Source organism: Motacilla alba, chromosome 20 (assembly GCF_015832195.1).
Source record: "Motacilla alba alba isolate MOTALB_02 chromosome 20, Motacilla_alba_V1.0_pri, whole genome shotgun sequence".
NCBI lineage: Eukaryota > Metazoa > Chordata > Aves > Passeriformes > Motacillidae > Motacilla > Motacilla alba.
The window spans coordinates 4,676,455-4,700,743 of record NC_052035.1 but is presented as its reverse complement, the minus strand read 5'-3'; the positions used below and the strand labels follow the sequence as shown (position 1 = coordinate 4,700,743).

Here is a 24,289-nt window from a genome sequence, read left to right as displayed (position 1 = left end):
AGTCCACTGCTCAAAAAGGGAAAGAAAAGACCCCTAAGGGTGTAAAAAAAGCAATATAACTTAAAAATAAACAACCAAAAAATCCCTTGGAATTACGACACCTTGCTAACATGAGGGCTGAGATTGTGTGAACAAGGTGGGGGAAAGGTGTTTGTCAACTACACACAGGAAGCTGAGTGCCTAAAAATGAATGAAAGGGGCCTGAAAATCTCTTGGCAAAACCATGCTCAGGGGCTGAGCCATTTAAACCCGAGTTGTGTTGCAGCTGATGCTCAGGGAGCAGCTCTCTCCCTGCACAGAGCAGTGGGAGTGAGCAGTGGGGATCAGCACAGCTGCTGGTGCCTGGCGTTCCCAACCATGGGCTGGAAATCCCACCACATGACTTTGGGGATAATGTTAAATCCGTTACAGCATTCTCCTCTCCCCTGCTCATCCCACACAACTTCAAAACTTGTGGTTTATGACTGACTGCCAGAGGATCACTGTGGGCTGTCTCTGGAGGGATAATCCTAAATTTTAAGTGACACTTCACGGCTATCTTCTCTTTCTTCTGAGATGCTGTCTTACACAGCACATTAAGTATTCCAGAGATTAATAACTGGAGCATAGAGTTCTAATCTTGGTGTCCTAGCAGAGATTTAGCAAAGAACATATTTGAAGTTGCTGTGGCACAGGAAGCATAAGAAGCCTTGAAGCCCCAAAGCGAGGCTCGTCGGCAGCTCCAAAGGAAATCTGGGACATGGGACACGTGATGGATGCTCAGTCTCCAGGGCTGCTCACTGACGTGGTGTTTCCACCCAGAGCAGATCTTAGGGACCCTGTGAAAGGTGGGACCCAGTTTGAGCTCTCTTTTAAATAGACCAAACTCAGCACTGCTGTGAAATTGTACTTTCGTATTCTTTGACCTGAATTAGGGCACAACTGAATTGTATAACCAGGTTACAGGTTGCTGTGAACTTAATTTACCAAGGACCAAAAGGGAACCACTTGACCATCTCAGACCTGGCAATTGCCCTGGGTCAGCTTGGGGGACACTGCCAGGATAAGCACAGCAATGATTCTGAGGCTGCTGGCACAGCAGCTCGCTCCACAGCAGCCTTGCCATCATTTGCCAAAGGCTCTCACTTTGAGATTCCTCTCCACAGCAGGATTATTTTTCCTTCTACTGCTCCTCACCCAACCACAATTCCCATTAAAAAGAGGCCTAGCAGGTGTCTTCTGGCCTGTTCCCCTCTCAGGGGGCACAAACCAATGACAGGGGACAGCCCAAGCCCATTCTGGGTTTGGAGAGCCCTGTGCCACTCACATGGAAAACAACCAAATTCTCCTGCACGTGGGGGTGAGAAAACCTTGCCACAAGTGTCCTAAAGGTCAAGCTCCACAAGGACTCCAACACTGCTGTCTGAAAGGACACTGTAGTGTCCTCCTGCCCTCAGCACCACACACTCCTTCCATTTCTCTCCTGCCAGCAGCAACGCTCAGGTAGCACCACAGCAAATCATTACCGGGGAACTGAACTGAAATGGCTAAAATTCATCCCATTCTGCAATTCATGCTTTTCATGGTGCTGCTCCAAGCACCTGAATGGCCACCGGCACACTCAGAGCAGCCTGTGACAGTGATCACCTGGTCCAAGTTCATCAGTTACTCTGGTTACTGTGGCACAAAGTAACAAATTAACAGCTAATATTCAGGAGATTATAAAATTCTGCTTCCTTAAAGCTGTTTAAGCAGCTGCTCTGGCACCTCTGCAGAATTAGACAGCTCTACTTTGAATTATTGCAAGAGAAGTGGCTGGCAGATGTGGCCATAGATTAAAAGTCACATAATCATGCATTATAGATGCCCTTTCAGGCCCTCATTCTGGAACAGCTTTATGCACAACACACTTATCTATTTAGCAGGCAACACTAAGTATCAGAACTATTTCCATACCTTGGGTAATCCCTCTCCCTAAAGTAAAGCTAAAGATGGGTCAGAGAGGGGTCAAATAGCAACAGGACATCCTTTACTCCAGGTCACTGAGATCAGAGAAGATATGTTTGGTGTAACTTGGCTGGTTTCAGCACAGCATGTTTTTCCACATTCTTTACCACCCACAGAATTCCCTTAATTGTCCTAAAAACTGCCTCCAGGCAGCCAGGGATAGGATCAATAATCCAAACTTGAGGTCACCTGGAGGCAGCCAGCTCCCTTCTCCTGCCCTGCCCAACAGCCTGTGAGGAGCAGGCAGGGGCCACCAAGACCAGGATCCCTCCTGGGATGGCCCAGTGCTGGGTGCCACAGGAACTGTGGGAGATCTGCAACAACCCTTCCCTCACAGGCTCTCTGAAGAACACTCAATGCAAGACCTCAATATTTGCCCACAAATTTCTCTTTTTAAAAAAATTGTAACTCTCAGTAATACTTTTGAATCCAAAAATCACATCCCATGGCAAACAACTTCAGCACAAGCAAGCTCCTTATGTCCTTTGCTTTGAATCTTACCTCAATGCTCTGCAGCCCTTGGGGGACACCAAATCATCACCTCTACACTTTCTTTATGTCAGCTACAGTCTGGATATTTTCCCCGGTACCTTGCCTTTTCCAGCTTTTGCCAAAGTGATGGAGTCTCCTTAGATTTAGGTTCAGCATTCAGTATGGATTATACTTTTGGGAAAGCAACAGGTTGTTCAGTGGGACAGCTGAATCCACAGGCAAATTGTCCAGCAGGACAGGGGCCTGGCTGCAAACCTGTGCTTTTAAGCAAGGTACAACCAATCCTCATAGCTCTGAAGAGGTGAAATCACTGACACACGTAAGTTAGTGGTAAAGCACAAAGCTTTGCTTTATTGCTACAACAACTTTTGATCAAGAAGTCCCATCAGAGAGCTGCCCTGCTCAGCCTGCAGAACCACTCAAGGCTGGGCAGTGCCTCTGGACTGTGCTTTACGGAGGCTCGTGTCTGTATGTGCCCAGCTCTCCAGTTTCAGCCACACGGCTATCTCTGACATCGATGGAGACAAGAAGTACCCACTGGTTATTCGGTGATGCTTTAGCAGCAAGGAGATGGAACACGAGGCCTCGGGAGGCAGGGCTGAGCTCAGCCCCGCTGGTGCCCTGCAGCACCACCTGCCCAACATGTCCCGACAGACGATTGTGACACGGGCAAGGGGGACACCTGCTGGGCTGCCTGCCTTGCTACAGCCCAGCTGCACCAGGACATTTCATTACATCTTAAAAAGCTGTAAAACACACACTCTCCAAAACCCCTGAGCCTTACTATGACAGTCTCTAAGAGGGAGTTTTCCTCTCCACGAGCTGCTGTGTGTGAGCTGCACTGTACTGTGACAGCGTGTCCCATCCTCTTGGGCCTAGGACCTGGATGGGACCTCAGTGTTCCCAGCAGGCAGCGAGGCTGCACAGCAGGAACTCCTCCTGCAGCCTGAGGGTGCCAAGGACAGGGCTATGCCTGCTCACCGGGGTTCCCTGTGCCCGAGGCTTTGCTGGGAGCCTCTGCTGCCCGCGGGGCCTGCTTGGGAAGGCGGATGGGAACATAGACGTTGGAGGCACAGTGTTCCTTGAGGTACTCCCCCCCTTTCTCCTCATAGTCCTTCCTGCTGATCCAGCCTTCCTCACGGTTCATGTGTTCCACTGCCCAGTCCCTAGCTCCATACCAGGCATCCAGGACAGGGCTGGAAGCAAGGCTAACCTGGATGGAAGGAAAACAGAACAACAATGTCAATTCAGCACAGAAAGTGAAGCCCTTTTTACCCTGGTTACAATGGTGTGTGACACAAACAACTGAATTTCAGAAATCTGAGCTGATCACTCAGTGTCTCTCAGAAAGTAATGTTAGGGATGGGTTCAAGTGTGTTTTCACCTTGTTATCAATTCCTAAGCAATCAATTTGCAAATTTCCAGCCAAACATGCTTTTTTGTGCATGGTCCTCTAGTAGAGGCAGACTTTCCTTTTCTCTACTCACTATGGTGTCTTCACAAAGATCAAATGAACCTTTGCTTAACCTGCATCTTCTCAGGTCAAAAAGCTGTTTGCAGAGCCTTGCCTTAAAACCCTCTCCATGCCCATACTCTAAGTACCCCTGCTATGCACCTCACCCAATTCCATCTGAACACAGCAGAACAGGCTGTTCACGTAAACATCATGGCAACACACACACCTGAAAGGATGACTGGAATGGCCTCATTTCCAGCAGCTCCTTCTGGATCCTGGCTTTCAGTCCAGGGTACATGGTATTTCCACCAGTGAGGAAAACATTCTGGACAAGGATAGCCTGTTGTTCCTTTGAATACCTGTGAAGAGCAAGAACAGCTTCAGCTTTTCTCAAGAACATCTGCCCCATGAACTGGAACAGCTGTGGGGAGTACTGATACCCTGTCCCAGGATTCACTTTGAGAAACTTCATTTTCCTAGCACCAAAAACTTTCTTTGTTTTCTGGAAATTAGGGGGTGGCAGAAAAAAAACCTGAAAGCAGTACCTCATTAATCAACAACTGGATTTCCTTCAGGAAATAGGGCTGGAATTCTTACCTTCAGAAAATGTGAACTCCTATGTTCATTCAATTCAGGGGTGACATTCCATCAATGCTAATTTGTCTGGAAATGTCCAGCAGGTGTGCATGTATCTTAACTTTAAAATGTTACCCCTGATTTTGGTCTCCCAAAACCAGAGACTGCCAGCTCACTGTTGCAAGTGTTTGTTGTTTCCCTCAATAACAAGTTGGACCAGGGATTGCTGAAGTGGGATCTGTGCAAAACAATCCAGTGGGGTGCAGGAAGACAAACTGATAAATACATTTAAATAGTGTTTATTTCACCCTTATCTCAGTCTTTTTGTGTGTATTTGTATATTATTTTATATGTATATTATTATTTTATATGTATATTACTTATATGTATTTATATTTTTGTGTATATATATTACAAATATACATATATTGGAGGTGTGTGCTCAAAAATTTTTCATTGATGGGGTTATGGATCAAAAAACTTTGTAGACTCACTGACTTAAAACAAGCAGAGTTACTTGTGGTTTTCAGGAAGACATGTCTAACCTGCAATTCTTGACCCCCACTAAAAAGAACTATTCAACACATTTTCTCAGACTATTGCTAAACCCCCAGAATTTCAAAAGCTGGTATCAAATGAATAGCTTGTCTGAAGTAAATAGTTCTGTAAACTCACCTCTCAAGGACATATTGCATGGTTTCTGCTATCCCAGCCTGGTCCTCTCCTATCAGGGAGGGCTGGAAGACAATCTCTGGAGCCCTGATTCTTTCAGTGCCAAGGAAAAGCTGGTGGTACTCTGCCAGGTTAAACACGGGCTTTAAAAACATTGAGAAGTAGTGGGGAATTATGTGAATAAACAATAATATTCTACAATAACCAATGTTTGCAAACCATTCTGAACAAAAAACTTAATGGTAATGCTCCCACAGAGAAACAGCATTATGCCAAAGGTTCCAAAAGGTCAGAGAAGATGGACTTTTCCTACAAATTATTCTGCTTGGAGCCACTTAATTCTAAGGTGCAACCTCACAAGTGGAAAGCTGTGTCCACTGGGATATCAGGCTATGGATCACATAACACAGCACTGCTGCACCAGGCACTGCCTGCAGAGTGAGCCAAGATGGAATTCTCATCTTAAACCACCAGCTAAGATTGCCAGGATTTCTCTCTTCATGTCCTGTTCAGGTAGTTTAGGCATTCTTCCAAGAGCAGGCAAACAATGTTTGCATGAGGAGAAATGTCAGCAGACTGGCTGGACAGCTGGGATGCAAACCCCTGGCACAAGGTGTAAATACAGAAACCAAACCTGCACTGCAGCAACTGGCTTCTCAACTTCAGGCTGCTCCTCAGCAAACAAAGGCTCAAACTCATTAATACTTTCCACATCCTCCAGAGACTGTTCACTGCCCAGTGGATCCAAGTCAGGAGTCTGGAAACAGAGCAAGTTATGTTAGCTTAGCTCAGGTGTGATTTCAGTTCTAGTGACGTGGCTGGAAAATTCAATCTCCTCAAATCTCAACTCTAACATGCTTGAAAGCAAATATGCCCAGGAAATAGAAATACAGACATTCACACAACACACAAAAATCAAACAGTCCCAATAAATTTATCCCAATGCCAGCTCAGAAATGCAGGCCTCAGTCACCAGGCTGAGTGCCAGGATCCCAGGCAGCCATGTCCTAAGCATAACAGCATATTAAAACTTAGTAAAATAGCTTTTTATATCGGTTAAAACCTGGTACCCTTCCAACACCTCTAACTGCTCTATAATTACCATTAAATTCCCTATTTTGCTTGTGTGGGACTGGAAAACAAATATTTGCTAGCTACAAAGCCAACACACAATTTTTGTGAGTTTCAACTGTCTACTATTTGCTCACAGGATGCACCAAATCCCCTTTAATTCTACACAGACACGAAGCTCAGTCCTAATGAAAAGCATCACTCAAAATCCTACAAGCCTCCTGTTGTGAGGTAGGAACAGGTTTTTAATTATCTTTGTTATTTTTTTGTGTTACAATGTTACCTCTGGGATTTTGCTGCAAATATTTGTTTTGGTTATTTTAAACTTGAAACATTTGTTGCAATGCCAGGATGAGCTAAAATTACATCCTTCAAACATTCTTAAGTACCTATTTTAAATCTGCTTAATTAATTCAATTAATCAAACTGAAGTTTAGAAGTGTTCATTGTTACAGCAAAAAATGTAGTCTCATGAAGTCCTGTTAAATGCATTTCTTATTTTATCTTATAAAAAAGGAAAAATACAGAACCAGAAAGATACACAGAACTCAGCTGAACATGTGGCCTTACAAAGGGATTTTGTGATAAACCTAAGGGCTCTCTCAAGGCACAGACCAAGTAACAAAGCTTGTGGATTCATTCTGAGGTCTGAGACTGCACCCAACAAAGAGCAGGGCTGTGGGAGATGTTGGAATTGAAGCACAGTCGCTGAGAAAAATCACAGGTAACTGCTAATCTTTCAATTCTCTTTTTTCTAGACTATCTTCTTTTGACAGAAGGCAGAAAGATTATTCACCACAACGATAAGCCCATCATCTCCCTGAATTTTGCTGAGGCATAATCATTCTGATTCTTGCACTGATTATCATAGAATCATGGAATGGTTCAGGTTGGAAGAGACCTCAAAAGCTCGTCCAGTTCCACCCCCTGCCATGGGCAGGGACACCTTCCACTAGACCAGGCTGCTCCAAGCTGGCCTTGAACAATTCCAGGGATGGGCTAGCCACAGCTTCTCTGGGCAACCTAAATAAGGACCTCCCCTCTATGCTTCAATTTTCTGTTTTTCTCTCTAGGTTTTCCCTGAACAGAGGCTGATAAAGCTAAAAAAGCTCTGTCTTATGTGACTTGAAAGACAATTAATTAAAAGCACACGCACAAGCAGCCTTAGAGCACAGCTGCTGTGTGCTGGGCCTGTGTTAGTCTAGCAAAGCAGCCAAGGAGCTCCACATCTTCAAGACAACTCCAATAACCAAGTGCAGCAAATAATCTTTCATTAAGGAACCAAAATAGAACATGCAGCCTAAATCCACCAAAAATAGACAGCTACAATCAAGGCAGGGTTGGTTGTTTACCATTCAAGTTCTCTGCACCTGAAGGGGAAGAACAAAAATGAAAACAAATACTTTTTTAAAGAAAAAGATGGATGGGCTGTATCTTTAGCTCCTCTGTATCTTTAATAGAAGACTACTGAAGATTAAGGATGGCTGTCTCAGGACATTCTCTCTAAAAAGAGAGAAGCAGTTGCCAGCTTAATAATGACTTGCAACATGTTAAAGAAAAAGCTTAGTTCATCAGTGGAAGTCTGAAGGAACACATTTTCAAGCACAGAAGTTTAATTCATCCAGAGATATAATGAGGATTATCTTGGTGAAAACATCCTACCTCTGGCTTGCTGTCCACAACATCTACTTCAATATTGACTTCTGATTGTAGGATTTTCTGCTTTGTTTGTTCAACAGACACACTCAATTTGTTGATGTAAGACTGAAGCTCTTCTGCAGAGTCCATGTTCAACTCCACCAAAGCTTTGTGGAACTGATCCATCTGACCATCTTCTAAAAGTTCCTGTGGACAGATTAGAGTTAGCTGGGATGAACAAGACAGGGCAACAGCAGCAGCGATGTACAGACACTCTGCTTGCATGACTAGAGACTATGATGTGCACGCTTTGACAGCATTTGAAGTATTTCCCAGAAGTGCTGTTCAGAAACTGAAAACATCCCCTGCATCAATAATCTCTCCCTTGGCACGCTCCTATCAGGGAACCCATGACAGTCACAGCATCTTCACCATGACGTGTGACCTTCTGACAGAGCTCTGAGGGCAGCCTGCCTTCCTCCCAAGACGCCACACTGAAACTCAGCCTGCATTACCTGCACATACAGCAACCTGTCCAGCCTCTCCTGGTCCAGCTGCAGCTTTTCCTCCCGACGCCGCGCGTTCAGCTCCTGAAGCCGCCGCAGCTGCTGCTGCCTCTTCTCCTGCTTCTCCTCGGATGCCACAGTGCTGCCCAGCAGCTTGTTGGAGAAAGGCAGCTGCATCTTGTGCACATTGTTCTCGTAGTACTCCGGGCACCGCCACTTCTGCAGCTCTGGGCATTTGGAAAGCAAAGTAACTTTTTGTTCTGGCAGCCCAAAATGACGATTCGCGTGTGTGCGCAAGCCGTGTGAAGGATGAAAGGCGAGGAAAAAAGGCAAAAAAAGTGCAAGCGCAGAATTTTGTCACCTCTTGGCAGCTGTTCCCAAGCTTGGCTGTCCACACTGAGTGCTGCCTCCAGGTCACACCCCCAGTGGAGGCAGCTCTGAGTGCTCTGACCTCCAGGAAACACCAAGTACTACAAAGTGCAAGTGCACACTGAAGTCTCTCTGCCCAAGGGAGAGAGCCCTCCCACATTTCTAAGGAAGGCTCATTTACAAGTGACAAATGTAAAAAAAAACACTTTTCTTCAGACACTACTTCAGATGACATTTGCCATGGAAATTTAAAAACTTATTTAATTCACACAAAGTCATGAGAAATGTCCTGTGCAACTTTGGAAACCTTAAAGCAGATATGAAACACAGAAATCCTAACCCACTAAGAGGTTTTGTTCATGTATAAAGGAAACAATAAGCTCATTTTGAATTCTTTTCCTCTGAAACCATCACAATTTTTATCCACAGAGAAATTTGAACCAATACAGATTTTTTCTTTGTAGTAGTAGTTAAATATTATTTCTGGCTTAATTTTAAATACTAAACTGCTCTTCAATGTAAGGCAGGTTTACCACAAAGAAAGCAAAACAGAAGTAGAATATTTCTGTAAGAATTTGAGCCGAGTTCAAAACAAGGGGTAGAGAGGACAAACTACAAACATTGAGAACTAGTGGGGAATTATGTTAAAGAACAACATGGGTGGGTGAACAACAACAATAAAGTGAGAAAGTTTCCTAGACTTCAAGATAGAGTAGAATCCACAAATGTGTGAAATAGATTACAGAGAGTAGTGTAGGTGTATCACTTGGTGAGAAATTGAGGTTTTGGGATTTTTAGAATGTTGTGGATGGAAGCAAGATGGAGGGCACAGGGTGTCGTCCTGAGTTTCTTCTTCACGCTTCTTCTTCCTCCTTCGTGGGTCTGGGTGGCATTTTGTAATTGGGCAGAGGAGTCTGCATTGGGGCTCTGTGGGATCAGTTATTGGGTTGAAAGGGAAAATAATCCAGGTGTCAGTTCTTGGTTGGATGGTTTAGTCTTAAAAGACCTTGTAACAAGATATTGCTGGCCATTTTGTGCCTTCTAATAAAAAGCTGCTGAACTCACAGCAGTGAGACTGTTTCACTGACAAGAAATAATAAACACCTGAGTCTGAGCATGAACTATTGTCTCAAGTGCCTTCAATCCAGACCCAGAGAAACCGCCTGGTACCCCCACAAGTGAGCACAAGCAGGTGGTGAATTGGAGCCGAGGTGGAGAATGAGACTTTACCTTCGATGTAGTCCTGGGCGATGTAGCTGTGCTCGTGCAGGATCTCCTCCATGCGGCTCAGCGTGATGGCTGCGAAATGCCCGGGGTACTTGAGCTGCAGCAGCCGCTGCAGGTACACGGCAGCCTGGCACCCCCCCAGGTTAATGCGCTTGCAGTTCTTGGCATCCAGCCTCAAAATGCAAAGAGACACAGCTCACACTGGGCGAATTCACAGCAAATCAAACACAGCTCCTGCTTTCCCCTGAATTATTTGATTTCTGTCGATGAATATTCACAGGTGAATATTTCAAGGTTCAGTTATCAGAGAATCCAACACACCTGCTTTTCTCAGGCAACAGCAAAATCACTGCTGTGTTCACTATTTTATTGTGAAAGGCTCTGGTCTGCTTTTTAGAAAAAGCCCAAATATTAAATAATTTTGCCTACAGCAAGGAGATGTTCTGCTCTAACAAGAGAAGTGACGGGCAGGGGTGCTAAAAGTAGTTTTCTTTGTAACACTTTATGGTTGGATTAGTGTAAACCTTGAACATTTATTACCAGATATAATAAAGACATCTCCTACAGTAAGGATTAAAAAATATTAAAACAAGGCAAAAAGAGAAAGTAGAGCAATGTAGCAGAATAGCCAAAATGATAAAAGCAAAAGTCTCACACACAGAGCACTTCCCTTTGTCCCAAAGCTGCTTTAAAACCTAAATTACGTTTGTTAATGCCCCGTTTCACTTGGAGCACATATCCCCTTCTCCCTTTGAAAGTACACATCAAGGCACAATTTACAAAACACAACATTTACAAGAGCTGCACTGCTTCTTCAATTCAAAACTCAACACAACTTAGCAAAATCTGCAGACCTGGTTTTAATTTGTCAGTATAAATTACTACAAGAGTTAATAGTGCAGGGCTGGAGGAACAGGTATTTGCATCACTTGAAAAACCAGTGGCAGCACCAAACTTAAGACATTCAGAACTCACCTGCCTTCTACAACTGGCAAAATGTGTGTGCACTGGTACCCTGAGGATATCACCAAACCACTGCAGGGCCAGTTCTGCCTCCTGTTGTGATAAAAACTGTACAGGCTGTCCACACCATAGGACACCTTTGGCACTTGGTAGCATTCAAAGAGGAGCTCAGACATCATTTGCCTGGAGTACAGAGGGTTGCAAACTGCTTCTGTCAGAACAATTGGGTGATCCACACAGCCCTGGGAGAGACAAGGGGAAAGAACAGTAATAAAGGTATGAAGGGAAAAGCCAGGGTAAGTTATATCTGCTTCTTCTTTGAAGCATCAGCAAAAACTCCTCCCAAAGGGGCTTGAGAAAGCACTTTATGCGCAGGGTTTTAATCATGAAAGTTAAATCATATCTAGTGTTTAAAGAGGTAAAAAAGATGTTAATGTTAATTCAATCAAATAATAAACTCATAACGGAGGAGGAGAATGGACTTTTAAAGGCATATATACATTATTAAAAATCTAAGTAAACAAATTCCATGCAACGAGGAGGTGAATGAAAACCAGTGGAAGTTTAGTTCCACTCCAGGTAAAGCTTTCAAACTGATGTTGTCATGCAGGTAAAGGGCTCCATGGTCTGAGAAGCAGCTCTCAACGCAGCTAGGTATGCAGGTGGTCAGTAAACACTACTAATAACAGCATTACCCCGCAGTGAGTTTAGGGAAGTACGTTTAGATCAGATATTAGGAAAATATTCCTCCCTGCGAGAGTGATGAGGCACTGGCACAGGTTGCCCAGGGAAGCTGTGGCTGCCTCATCCTTGGAAGTGGCCGAGGCCAGGCTGCACGAAAATCTGAGCAGCCTGGACCAGGGGAAGCTGTCCATGCCCACGGCAGGGGGTGGAGCGCGGTCCCTTCTAACCCAAACCATTTCGGGATCCATGGGCGGCTGCGCCCGGCCCGGCCGTACCTGCGAGGAGACGCCGAGGCGCTGGAAGACGTGGTCGAGGAGCAGCTCCTGCAGCTCCAGCTGCACGGGCACGTTGCGGTCGAAGGGCGAGCGCAGCAGCCAGCGCAGGGGCTCGGGGCTGCCCAGGTCGTTCCCCACCTGGGTCTCCGCGCCGGCCCCGCCGCGGGCCCCGCGGCTCCGCGCCGCCAGCGAGCGGAACCGCAGCAGCGGCTCGGCGGGCACGGAGGGGTCGGGGCAGGCCCATCCCGCCCGCGTCTGGAAGGAGCCGTTGTCGATGACCAGCGGCGCGGGCTGCGGGCTCCGCACGGCCGCGCTCGGCTCCAGCACCGGGTCCGGGGCCCAGCGCGCGTCCCGGAACGCGAACACCCGCGCGGGCGCCGCCATGGCGGGCGCGCCTCCCGCCCGCGTCCGGCCGGCAACGCGGGCCCGCACCGGGGTTCCGGGCGCCGCTGCCCTGAGGCGCGGGGTCTTGAAACAATCTTAAATGGGTGTGCTCCGTAATGTGAGAGCTTTGTGTGCTTCCACGGAGAGCAGACCTAACCGGTGGGACAGGGAGCAGCCAACACGGCACAGAATCATGGAATGGACCTTATCTCATCCCACGCCTGCCATGGCAGGGACACCTTCCAGCATCCCAGCGTGCTCCCAGCCCTGTCCAGGCTGGCCTTGGACGCTTCCAGGGATCCAGGGGCAGCCACAGCTGCTCTGGGCACCCTGTGCCAGGGCCTCACAGTAAAGAAAAAATAAATCTTCCTAATATTGAACCTAAATTTCCCTTCTTTTGTACCATTTTTGTGCCAATCTGTAGCCATTCCCCCTTGTGCTGTCACTGCAGCTCCTGAGGAAGAGTCACTGCCCAGCTTCCCCGAAGCTCCCTCACCCACTGGAAATGTGCCATGAGGGCTGCACAGAACCTTCTCCCGTCCAGGCTGAACAGCCCCAGCTCTCCCGGCCTGCCTCGAGGTGCTCCAGTGCCCTCAGAGCGTCGTGGCCTCCCCAGGATCTGCTCCAGCAGTTCCATGTCCTTCTGCTGCTGGAGACACCACAGCTGTGCCCGGTGTGTGAGGTGGGCTCTCACCAGAGCAGAGGGGGACAGTCGTCTGCTCTGACCTGCTGGCATCCCTTACAGCATCATTTGGGTTGGAAAATGCTTCTGAGACCGTCGAGTCCAACTTACAACCTAAGGCAACCGTGTCAACAGACCAGAGCCTCCTCCAGCCCTGGATATTGTCCCGCCTGGGCTGAGGGGCCCAGAACTGGGCACAGGAGCCGAGGTGACCCTCTCCAGTGCCCAGCGCAGAGCAGGAATCGCTTTCCTGGTCCTGCTGGTCACAGTGTTCCTGAGACTGGCCAGGGTGCCATGGACTTTTTTGGGCCTCTGAGCACACCCAGCTCATGTTCATCCACTGCCCACCAGCATCCCCAGGGTGGAACCTGTCAAGATTATCTTAAATTGGGACATTCTTTGATGTAAGACCTTTGTGTGCTTTCAAGCCTACTGAACAAGAAAGGAGACCTGATCAGTGGAACAGGCAGCAGGATCATCCCTTAGTCAAGGGCATCCTGAAGTGAACAAGCTTTAAGGACGTAGCAAATGAAAATGTTGATGTATGTCTATCTATGTATTGCTAACTTGGCAAAATACTCAAGGTCCATGTGTCCCGGAGCTGAACTTGTTCATTATAATGCTAAAAAAGACCCTTCACCTGAGAATGCACAGAAATTTCTGGGCTGATGTAACTTGCATGGAACTTACTAAGCAGTGCTTACCTCCAGGAGGGGCTGTGCTTGGAAATTCACTAACTCTGAATTTCTATGTACAAGAAATGGCAGGGAAAGTCTGTGGGGGTGTGCTGGATTTCCGGAGTACCACTGAGCACCCAGGCTGGGGCAGCTCTGAAATAAACAATGTCCCTCTTGAGTGTGTCATTGTTGCCTTGTTTCACACCAGGTAACAAATCCAATTTTGTGGGTACCACCATCAGCCTGGGGCTAGGCTGTACCCCTGCTCCCCTTCACACAGCCCTTTAAACTTGGGCTTGTAAACCTCCCCAATGGCTGTGGCTTGTGTGGAGGGGAAACCCCAGAGCCCTGGGCCGTGCCACTTGCCCAGGAGGTCCCTGACACAGCCCAGGCATCTGCCACTCCTGTGCCACAGCCAGGGAATGGGGAGGGTCTTTCCCCCTTATTTCACCCCCCATTCCCTGGGGAGATGGGGTTCCAGGGTGGGATCCATCCTGCCATGGCAACAAAGATGTCCCGGGCTGGCTCAGCTCAGTGAGAGCCAGCGTGGACTCCAAGGGCTTCCAGTGATGTGACTGAGACACAGTTCATCATTAAAATTAACCAGATCACAGCTTCAGCTCCTTTCCATCCCTCCCAGCACTGTAGACAAACTATCAACAGCCTGATTTCCAGAGGTGCCCCCAACCTGCCACCCCCGCTGTGTGAAATGGGGACTCAAATATTGAGCATACTTGAAGCTCAGGGCTTTAATGGCTTTTCTCACTTGTTTACCCAATGCACAGAGCAGGGCTAATCGCTTTCTTTTATCATGCAAAGGTGTTATTAATGTGAATTAATAAGAATTTGCAGAGTTCATTTAGATCTTGGGATTAAAAAGGCTCATTTCAAGGGGCTGTTACTACATAAAAACAAACACACACTCATGAGCAAGAACATTAAATGCAGGCAATCATTTGTAATGTGCATTTACATCACTGCTCTCTTCTCCTGAGAGCTACACAAACAATCTAGTCAAACAACTCTCTGTGAGGTAAGCAATAGATTATGGCTTCATTTTATTGAAGGAGAAACCCACAGAGTGATGAATATTAAGTTATCAAGTCACATATCTGGTTCCTTCTTTGATCACTGCTGAATTCCTTCACTCCTAAGCAATGCTTTTATAGACACACATCCTATGAAATGTGTTAGTTGCCTTTCTTGGAGAGAAGGGAGACAGAAAGGCAATTAAAATATAAAGGTTTATTTCCCTAAACGATTAACTAGTAGATAAAGATATACAGAGTAGGCTTAAAATAGAGTCTATATGGGACGTATTTGTGCTCTGCATTGAATAAGAGCCCAGGAGCAGCATCTTGTAACTGCTCATCCTCTGCACCTCTCTGGAGGGTTGAATCTGTTTTATTCTCAAGAGCAACCTTGGCTACTCAGTGTCAAAGTGACCAAAGCACTTGGTTACCTCCTCTATATCCAAAAAGAAGAACTATAACTGCAGTTTTAACATAAGCCTGGAAAGCTTCCTAACCTATATTTATCCTCTAAATATCAGCTGAAGAAAACATCTGACTCGATTGGCCTTTCTCAGTTGTACTTATCCCCTATTAATCCCTGCTGCTCCCTCCCCAGCACGGGGCTGTCCCCTTTGCTGGTTTACCACTCCTTTCTTGTGACCACCAGCGCTGCGATGAGTTATTAGAGGGTGGTTAGAAAGGGGAGCACTCGGGCTGTTCTAAACTTAGAGTAACCTGAAGCAAGCCATGAGGTATCCCCTGGTTCCTCTGGTGAACGAGCTGACCTTTCCTCTGCTTTTCTTCTGGTTCTGCTTGCCCTTTGTCATGCTGCTGATCATCGCCATTATCTGGCTGCAGCTGCTGCTTCATGAAGGTAAGTTGGGCAGTTGATCAGGTAAAATGCTGCTGCATGAAGTTAACTTCCTCCTTAAGGCACTCTGCTGGCTATTTTTAGATTATGCCACTTGTCACAGGAGGCAGCTAAAGGTTTGTTAGTACTGGTGCTAGCATTTAGAAAAAAACAAACAAATTATTATGCTTTTCTGCTAGAAATACTTATAAGACAATCAAGCTGCTACTTACCCTTCTTACACTCTCCTTTTTTCTCAGTGGTAGTTTGATTTAAGAAGGACAAAGGACAAATAATTTTTACAGGTTTCTATTTCAAAAAATCCCCCAGAAAGCAAGCCTAATCCTCTAAATCTGTACACTTTAAATTCTAGCCTCACAGTTCTCTTGCACCTCTCCTTTTTGGAAAGGCATGGAGGGTTTTACTGGGGGAGCTGGTAAGGAGTTCTATTATGCTGAGGCTGATAGAAAGTTTTGAAGGGAGCAAGACATACATTTTCATTTATTTCTGTACTTTTCCAGTTTGTTTTTCCAATCCATCCCAATGTTTTCCTTTTAACGTGTCAGCAACCAATAAAAGGCTTTGGTTTAGACTAATAAGCTTGTTGTTGCACTTGTGAGGATAAAGCCTTGCTACTGTGCTCTAATGCTGGAGAAAAAAAAATCTAATCCTAGCTGAGGAAGTTCAAAATCAGTGACAAAACATCTATTTTACATAGCTGTGCCACATCCTTACACTGCAGGAGTGTAAGTAATGAGTGCTCAGGCTTTTGTCTGGACAGAGTAATTCTCTTGATGTTTTGAAGGAGATTTTTCAGGTTATTCTTGCTACATTTACATTCACGATTTCTGGCCTGTAGTGACTGCTCTTAGCACCAGGCCTCCAACTCTTTCCACAAATGCTCTAAATTGCATTTTAACCACTAAGACTAGACACATCACTAATTTTTTACATACCAGCATATTTACAGAATAAGAACATTAAAGCCTTTCTCAGTTAAAAAAATAAAAGTACTCTTTTAAATAACTTCCTAACTAATTCAGTCATATCCACTTCCTCTATGCTTGTTTACAACAAGCACAATTAAAAAGGTAGTGCTTCAGCTTCTCCTTTAATAAAATTGCTGATTAAGAGCTAATTAGTTAAAATTATTAGGAACTAATTAGTTAAAATTAAACACTTGTAAAGGCCTTTTATTGTCTAGTTCGGTTTGAAAATCCTTTATTTCAGCTGGAAAAAGTTCAGAGGAACCTTGTCCAGCTCCTAGATGGAATGTGCAAGTCTTGCAGCCACGGGGGAAAAAAGTCACATACAGGTGTTTTACATGTTCTTTTTAAACCTGCTTCTAGCACAGATGCCCAGCACAGAAAAGATTGAGAAAGAATCTCCTGATGAGCCTGAATCTGAGTCTGAAAATGAACTAACAGAGGAAGAAAACCAGAGTGATGCATCCAGTACAGAGATGCAAGAGCAGTCACAATCCAGTGGAGCTGTGGGAAGACTGAGGCCCAAGCCTGCTTATCTGAGCTCAGATCCTAAAAGCCAAAAGCAAAGCCTTCTTGCTGTGATCTCAAACAGCTGGTCCCAGAGGCAGAAGATAAGATATTCCCAGGCTGAAAAGAGCATTTTCTATAACATCCTGATGGTGAGTAGTGGGACCAGGCTGCCTCCTTGCATATCTACTGCTTTTGTGCCCCAGCTCTGACTTTTTTCACCTCTGCCTGACTCAGAGGCCTCTTGGGCAAGACAAAGCTCCAAGATTTCAACCAGGTTTCTGCCTGGTTAATAGCTAACAGGAGGTTTTATTTTCTGCCTTCCCTATTTGTGACGACTCCTGTTGTAGATGAGGTAAAGGCAACACAAAATTGTGCAGAATGACTATCATGAATATGTGTGTGTGTATATATTTAAAGGTACATATGCATATTTTAAAAGTCCTTGAGAACTGCATTTAAAATGGCAAAATTTGCTACTTATTCCTCTAAGAAAAGAAGTTTACCTGAACCGTGTGTAAAAACTCTCCTGGTATTTATGGCTGGTACTATGTACTTTAAAAAGTTGCTTCAGATTTCTTACAGTGGAGCATGTGACTGAAAATAAGAAGTATTTCACTTGCTCAATAAGAACTGAGGCCAGAAGTCTCTTTGCAAACACAGCAGCCCTAATCCTTTTAGGCTTTACACAAATCCCAAAAGATAAATTTTCAAGCAGTGGAAGAGCTTCATGTCTTGTGCGTCTTCTCTTTCCCTGTGCTTTGTCTGTCTGTTCCTTTGCAGAAGGGGCTCACAGGGGAAAGCTGCTCTGTACCTCCACTCTCACTATTCCCAGTCCTGTCTGCTCAGTTACATGGCTGGGAGTTTTGAATTGCAGCAACTGAGGTACTCACTCCCATTTCCTTCCACCAGTTCTGCTGGAGTGCCAACCTTGCTTAGGCTGGACTAGCCAAGCACTGGAATCATCTTAACCTGCTGCAGTTATTTGACTAACACACCCTGAAGCTGAGCTTTAGCATGCCATCAGCAATACCCCAGTTGAAAGCATTTTAAAGACCATTAACACCACCAAGGCGGTACCAAATCAGTGTAGTAACAACTTATTTAACGTTCATTAATTTCCTAGTTTTTCAAAAGCTAACAGTGCTAACAATGAGCTTGGTCTTGTCTAGGGTACCATTTGGTTCTCCTAGAATTCCTCGTATGTACAACCATTGGCTTGAACACAGCAGCTTGAACTTGTCTTTTGTAGGACATAACATTTGTTGGTTGTGGTAGGTGGGTGAGGGAAGAGAACAAGCACTGGTGATTGCAAAATCCTGTATGTCCCACTGAAAATGGAACCTCTTCCAAAGTCATCAGTGCAGTGACAATTCAGTTCTTCCTTTTCTTCCCCAGCTGCTGTTCTCCTCGCTTTCTTCTCTCACCTGGAATTTTGTCTGCCTGTTGCTCCAGACCTTTAACAGCCTGAGGACTCTGCTGCTGCCTTCCTATCTGGTTACCTACGTGGCTCAGCTGTTTGCTTTGCTGGGTGAAAGAGCTGGGAAAATCCTGGGCTCCCTGAGTCGGGAGAGCAGAGGACTGCTGCTTTCAGTCCTGGGGAGGAAACTGCAGCTGAGCCAAGCTCAGAGAACCACCTCAGGGTGAAAACAAAGCAGGGAGTCCCATGGCAATCCAGGTCAGCATTGGTGACAGCTACTGCAGCATGGCAGAGGGAGGGGAATTCTCTGAAAAAGAAACCCACTCAAGACTAAGCACCTACTCAGCTCACCACGGCTGCTTTCAGAGTGTTGACTGCCTAACTGTGAAATGGATGACAGCTGCCAATTTCTTGAGGGATAAGCTCCTTTTTTACAAGGACCAAACACTCCACAAGCACCAGTGATAGTTTCTGCTCACCAACACTAATCTTTGATTCAAAATAAATAAGATCAAGGCAATCTCTCTCTGTAGTAGTTTTTACTCGATTTTAAATGCAATGCAGCCGTAGGATTATTACACTCATAGTCCAATTAGCACTTTTCTGCATCTTGTCAGTTCTCAAAGTATGAAACGACTTTTCAACATTTAGGTCTAAGAAATGAAGCAGGCCTACCTTCAATTAACAAGAAATAATTAAGCCCTTAGCAGATCCTGAGCATTCATGTCCCTGATTTCCGTTCAGGCTTTGTTTTTCAGCACAGCTGGCAGGCTGATGTAAGGTAGATTACAGCCTAGAGAGGCACTCACAACAGCTTGATTTAACCAGTTATTGGAACCACGAGGAGGGTGAGGAGCCTGAGATGAGCCATCCTTTTGTAGCCTAAGGGTTTATCGAGGTGCTGTGTTTTGAACAGAACAGCTGTGTGCTCTTGTGTTGATGCACGCGTCCAACACACTCTTTTGTTTTCAAGAGGACCTGAATTACAAATCACAAAGTCATTCAATGAGCGCGCTGCCGCTTGTGAGAATCATTGTTTCTGCTGCCCGTGTGCGGTGCCTTTCTCTCCGGAGCCTTACACGGGCACACTGTACAGCACCAGCCCGCAAAAATGATGAAACCTGCCCTGGTTGCGTTTGCTTTTCCCACCCCATCCCCTGAGCCCCGCGTGGCCAAATATTTGTCCATGCTCTTAAACAAAACTTGTTTGCCCCCATCTTTATTTTCGCGGCTCCTTTCTTAGGAAGGAAAACACAAAAGAAAAAGAAAAGCGGTTTGCCCAGGACCTCCCCCTCTCCCGAGAGGAAGCTTCGGGGTTCTTCTCCAGCGGGGATCCCCCGTTTCTTTCCCCGCCTGCCAGCGGCGAACGGGAAGGGTTGGATGCTCCGGGCAGATGCGGAGGGGGCGGGACGGGGGCGGAGGGAAGAAAGGTCTCCTCTCCTGCTCTCGCCTCCGCCGAGCTCCGCGCCCGGCCCTGGGCGGCTCCGGCCAGCTGAGATGCGGGTCGGGAGAACCCCCCGCTCTCCGCTCCTCCTCCTCCTCCTCTCCGGCCGTGCTCCGCAGCGCTGACCGCTCCAGGTGGGCGCTGACCGCTCCAGGTGGGCGCTGACCGCTCCGGGGGCACCAACCGCTCCAGGTAGGTTGATGCTTGGCGCTGCTGGAGGGTTCTGGCCATGCCCCGCAGCTCCGGAGGTCTGGATGCCGTGGTTGTGCAGTCCTGAATTGTTGCTTTTCCCGCAGAATTTGGCTTCTGCCCCGTTAGGGAATGGGGTTATTGTCTCGGCTGTACTGACATCTTAAAGCTGTCTCCCCTGAGCCAGCGAGAAGGACGTTTGCTGGTAGTGTCAAGGTTTTTCTCTTCACCTTTTCCACCATGCACGCTTAAAACGTGTTGGCAAGAAAGGCTTTATCTGGCAGCTGCATTGTTGGGGATGCCTCAAATATTGCAGCTGAAGCCCTGGGGATGATACCTCCTGTCTCTATGGGATTTCACTTGTTTAGGCTACTTGAGTCTTTTAGACTATGTTAGCCTCTGCTCAAAAAGAAGCCCTGTTATCTGGAGGTAGTTGCCAGAATGCCACAGTTTACGTTAAAAATGTTATACTGGGACCATCACTGCAAAGAAATGGATGAACTGAGGTGGGTAAATAAACAATCTAAAGGTCTAGGAGTATATTGCCTCTTGTTCTACATGGTGATGTGCTAATGCCCCTGGTGCTACCAAAGTGTATGCTTTGTGTAGTTTTTAGTCTGTGTAAATACACTCAGAATAGCTTTAACTTGGCTGGGCTGGCTGTCCCTGGCAGTGTCACTGTAATAGCAGGGAGGTTGGTGCCAGCTTGCAAAAACCTGCTTGAGAAAGCTACTTTGAGGACTCCTGTTTCCTGCTGAGTTCCCAAGTACCACAGCTATGCTGATGGCACTAGTGGTTTAAACCTGGTTTTCCTGTCTTTGAGCTATGAAAAATAATGCACAAATAAATATTTGGCTGCTAAGAATAGGACTTTTGTGGGGGAATTTAGCTAAAAGTAGTATAGAAAGGGCATTTTGGTTCTGCTGTGGGTCAGTGCCTCTTACAAGAGCTTGGTGGTGTGTGAACCTGGCCTGGAGAATGGACACAGACCTACAGCTGGGGGGTCTCAGTTTGAACCCTGTAGACTTTTTATTGTGATCCACATTTCTTAAAATATTTCCTTTCCCTGAATCTGGCTGTAATGCCTGCCCCTGTGCCTGTCTTTGCTGGGCATTTGGAGCTCACAGCATGAATGTAGCATGACCTTGAAGCTGCCTTGTAGTCTGCAAGTGCTTCAATACCATCCATGAGTTTGTGCTTTCATTTCCTTTTGCAGTTGTGTGCAAAAGCTGCTTCCTGGGCATCAGCAAGAGAGTTTGAGGCCATGGATGCTGTAGTGGAGCTCCTGCCAGTGTGGTTGTTTACACTGACCACAAATAGTTTTGGATTTAATTCACCTGAGGGTCTCTTGTTCACCTGGTGTATCATTTCTCATATGCATTTAGCAGCCTCTGTCCCAGAGCTCTTCCAAGCTGCAACAAGCAGGTATTTTTCTCAGCTTTAAAGATAGCAAAACCTGGATTGAACACTTTGGAGCACAGCATTAGTGAGAGTTTTCATTTGGTAGTTCCTTTTGGCTGAAGTTAAGCCCCCTGGGAGGTGGAGGATGCATTTCCATGTGCCAAACTTTACGTCTTTTGTGACCTTTTGCACATCACTTAATCTCTCTTTTTTTCCCCCTTCTTGTTTGTAAAGCCTTTACTTTGCAGGGGTGGGGTCTGCTAAACATTAAGACTCTGTTGGGAAACATTGTATGTATAAAAACATAGATAACAATTTCTTTCTCCTCTGGGCTCAAAACGCTGGAAGATGTTGCTAAAAAGACCCAAACTCTTATCTAGTGTAATCTGAAGTGACCTAATGTGTTTTGGTGGATTTAAGTGATAAACATATCTCAAATCACTATGTCAAAGCATTTTTAAGGTCTTGCAGCATGTGGGGATCCCTAACTTGTCAGCAGGACCTCTCTGAGTAACAGCTGGGTGAGCTGTGGCTGTTTACATCCTTCTCCTGCAGGAGTCATGGGATGATTTAACTTGGTTGACATCTGTTTCCAGTAAAGAGGAATTTGGGTTCTTGGGTCCAAGCTGTATGAAGAAAAATAACACTGAATGTTTGGCTCAAGATCCCAAGAGGGCGCAGCAGCAACAGCAGCCGAGCTCTTGGGTTAATCAAAACACATTTTGGAAGTAATTTTTTAAATATGGAAAGGAAAAAACCATAACTGTTGTTTCCCACTTCACAGCATCTTTGATTAGTTGGATAGAGAGTTGTGTCATTTGTCAAAGCTTTATAAACTGCAATGGGTAAGTGTCCAGCTTGCCTTAAGGAAAATACCACTCACTGAAGTGCTGAAATGGGAGCCCAAAGAGGTGCTGGCACCTCAGTTCTTTACAAGACCCATCTGGCCAAAGCTTTCAGAACCCTGCTCTGGCTGTGTTTGACCCTGCCTTAAGCAGGAGGTTGGCTGAGGTGGTGACCTGAGCAGCCCCTCACTGCTTGTGATGGTGCAAACTGCTCCAGGAGCAGTGCCCTTCCCTGTCTGCAGAGCAAAGGAGCCCCCACTCCTTCAGGGCCTCCTTAAAAATCACTGTGTGACTGGCACTGGGATCTTCTCTTTTTGGATAAGTCACTAGGGCATACGTGCAATACACTCTTAGCTTTTTACATCCTTTAAAAGTTAGAAACTACCCTACCTGACCAACAATATCATGCATTTTAGCTTCATATGCCTTTTAGGATCCCAGTTCAGCAAAATATTTTTCTTAATTGGGGTTGTTATGGCCCATATGCTTCTATTCCAAGCAGTTTAAATGCTTTCAGTTGGAGGCATAAAAATATCTTAGTTGTGACATGATGTTTGAGCCTTCCTGCTGCGGATGCAAAATCCATATGGCAACTAGGCTTAATTGAAACCTGCTGGAGTCACTTTTCTCCTGCAACATATTACATTAAATATTCTTTATGCAGCTGGCTTGAAAGGACTACCCTTAATTAGATATTTCTAATCAATTAGTGCTTTTGGAAATTCCGTTCCTTTCCAAGACTCATGATTTTGATCTATGTAAAGCACTTCAGTTTGATGAACTACATATCAAGTACAGCCTGTGTGATTTATTCATTATTTATTCTGCAGACTTTATGTGTAAGTCCTCCACTACAGAGTTATTGATTGGGTGGGTAAGTCCTTCCAGGTGTGTTGTGTAGTGGAAAGCTTGTCTGAAATCAGAACTTGTTGCTTGAAGAGTTGGGTCTCTAAATTGGTTTGAACTTCAGATGTTTGCAATATTTCCTGGTATTTGTTGCTCTTTGGTCAGACCGTTGGGTCAGTTTGCAGGGGAGTATGTTTTGTGATTGCAATTAAGATTGGAGAAAGAAGTACAAAAGCTGATGTAGCTTAAAGCATACTCCCCAAAGCAAATTACTCCAAGAGTCTGGAATGTGTTGGTGGGAGGCTTCAGTTTTAGTGAGATGTTGCTCCGTGCATGCAGGAGTCCTTCCCTTCCTAAATAATTGTTTCCATCTGCATGGCTTATTCCATCAGCCCCCAGGGCTGCCAGTGCCTGGACTGCTGAGCTATTAAAATCTGTGTCTCTTGTAAGAATTAGGATCTTTCTCACTAAGTATTCTGTGCCAGCTGTGTGCAAAGGGAACTTTGCTCTCATCATACAGGGCAACCCCCACTGGGGACCTTTTAGAACAAACAATATTCTGGTATTTCTTTCCCATACTTTCAAATTTTTAGAGGGAAAAGTTTCAAGACCCTTGAATCTTCCTGCATAACGTCTGGGGAGCCCATTATGAATTCACTAGTTCTCTGAAAGTTTAGTTCTTATACAATATGGAATTTTGGCCATCTGTGCTAACTTCAGTTGAAGGTTGGCTTCTGGTCTGTGAGATGTCCTTGTGAACATACACACTCCCATCACATGGTGAAGTGACAATAACCTGCTTGGCCATTGCACACTGTGGGTCAAGAGTAGCAAACTGGGCAGCCTGGGCATGGATGAAGCACTGACAGGAGGCCAGTTATTTTATATTGGCCAAGAATTATTTTATGTTCCTCAGTTATCTCTGCTTGAGTCACCTAGGGAAGCATGAGAGATGTGTCATTGTAACCGAGAAACATTTGAAAGGCACAAGTCTGGAGTACTCCTCACTCCTTTGCCTCTGCACTTTTCTCATTGAAGACTCTCATTCCTGAATTAGATTTCAAGTGGTGAACACTGGAAATAAAGGTGGAATTTCTTGTGTGTAAGCCCTTGAGTGAATATGAGCCTGG

General features: G+C 45.7%; 3 protein-coding genes across 5 annotated transcripts in view; 2 read left to right on the top strand and 1 right to left on the bottom strand.

Moving 5' to 3' along the window:
• Nucleotides 1-2,802: 2,802 nt before the first annotated feature.
• ACTR5 (actin related protein 5) lies at nucleotides 2,803-12,334 on the bottom strand. The gene is made up of 9 exons (XM_038159322.1): nucleotides 11,916-12,334; nucleotides 10,969-11,198; nucleotides 9,997-10,166; nucleotides 8,407-8,624; nucleotides 7,916-8,098; nucleotides 5,817-5,939; nucleotides 5,186-5,325; nucleotides 4,161-4,293; nucleotides 2,803-3,691 (listed from the first exon to the last, which is right to left on the bottom strand). Exons 1-9 carry the CDS (start codon nucleotides 12,297-12,299, stop codon nucleotides 3,446-3,448), a joined length of 1,827 nt encoding a protein of 608 aa, XP_038015250.1. The 5' UTR covers nucleotides 12,300-12,334; the 3' UTR covers nucleotides 2,803-3,445.
• Nucleotides 12,335-15,285: 2,951 nt separating this feature from the next.
• Nucleotides 15,286-18,979, top strand: ADIG (adipogenin). 2 transcript variants are annotated; one of them, XM_038158907.1, is made up of 4 exons: nucleotides 15,286-15,545; nucleotides 16,871-17,166; nucleotides 17,798-17,899; nucleotides 18,413-18,547. In XM_038158907.1, the coding sequence occupies exons 1-3, from the start codon at nucleotides 15,419-15,421 to the stop codon at nucleotides 17,882-17,884; spliced, it is 510 nt and encodes a 169-aa protein (XP_038014835.1). In that variant the 5' UTR covers nucleotides 15,286-15,418; the 3' UTR covers nucleotides 17,885-17,899; nucleotides 18,413-18,547. The 2 variants fall into 2 exon arrangements, with proteins under 2 accessions (XP_038014835.1, XP_038014834.1); XM_038158906.1 differs by lacking the exon at nucleotides 17,798-17,899 and having other exon boundaries at nucleotides 18,413-18,979.
• An 819-nt stretch (nucleotides 18,980-19,798) lies between these two features.
• The window catches only part of ARHGAP40 (Rho GTPase activating protein 40), a 37,122-nt gene continuing 32,631 nt past the window's right edge, over nucleotides 19,799-24,289 (top strand). For both annotated transcript variants that reach the window (XM_038159215.1, XM_038159213.1), the window contains exon 1: nucleotides 19,799-20,070. The gene's annotated coding sequence lies outside the window, so the exon portion shown is untranslated. The remainder of the gene's footprint in view (nucleotides 20,071-24,289) is intronic.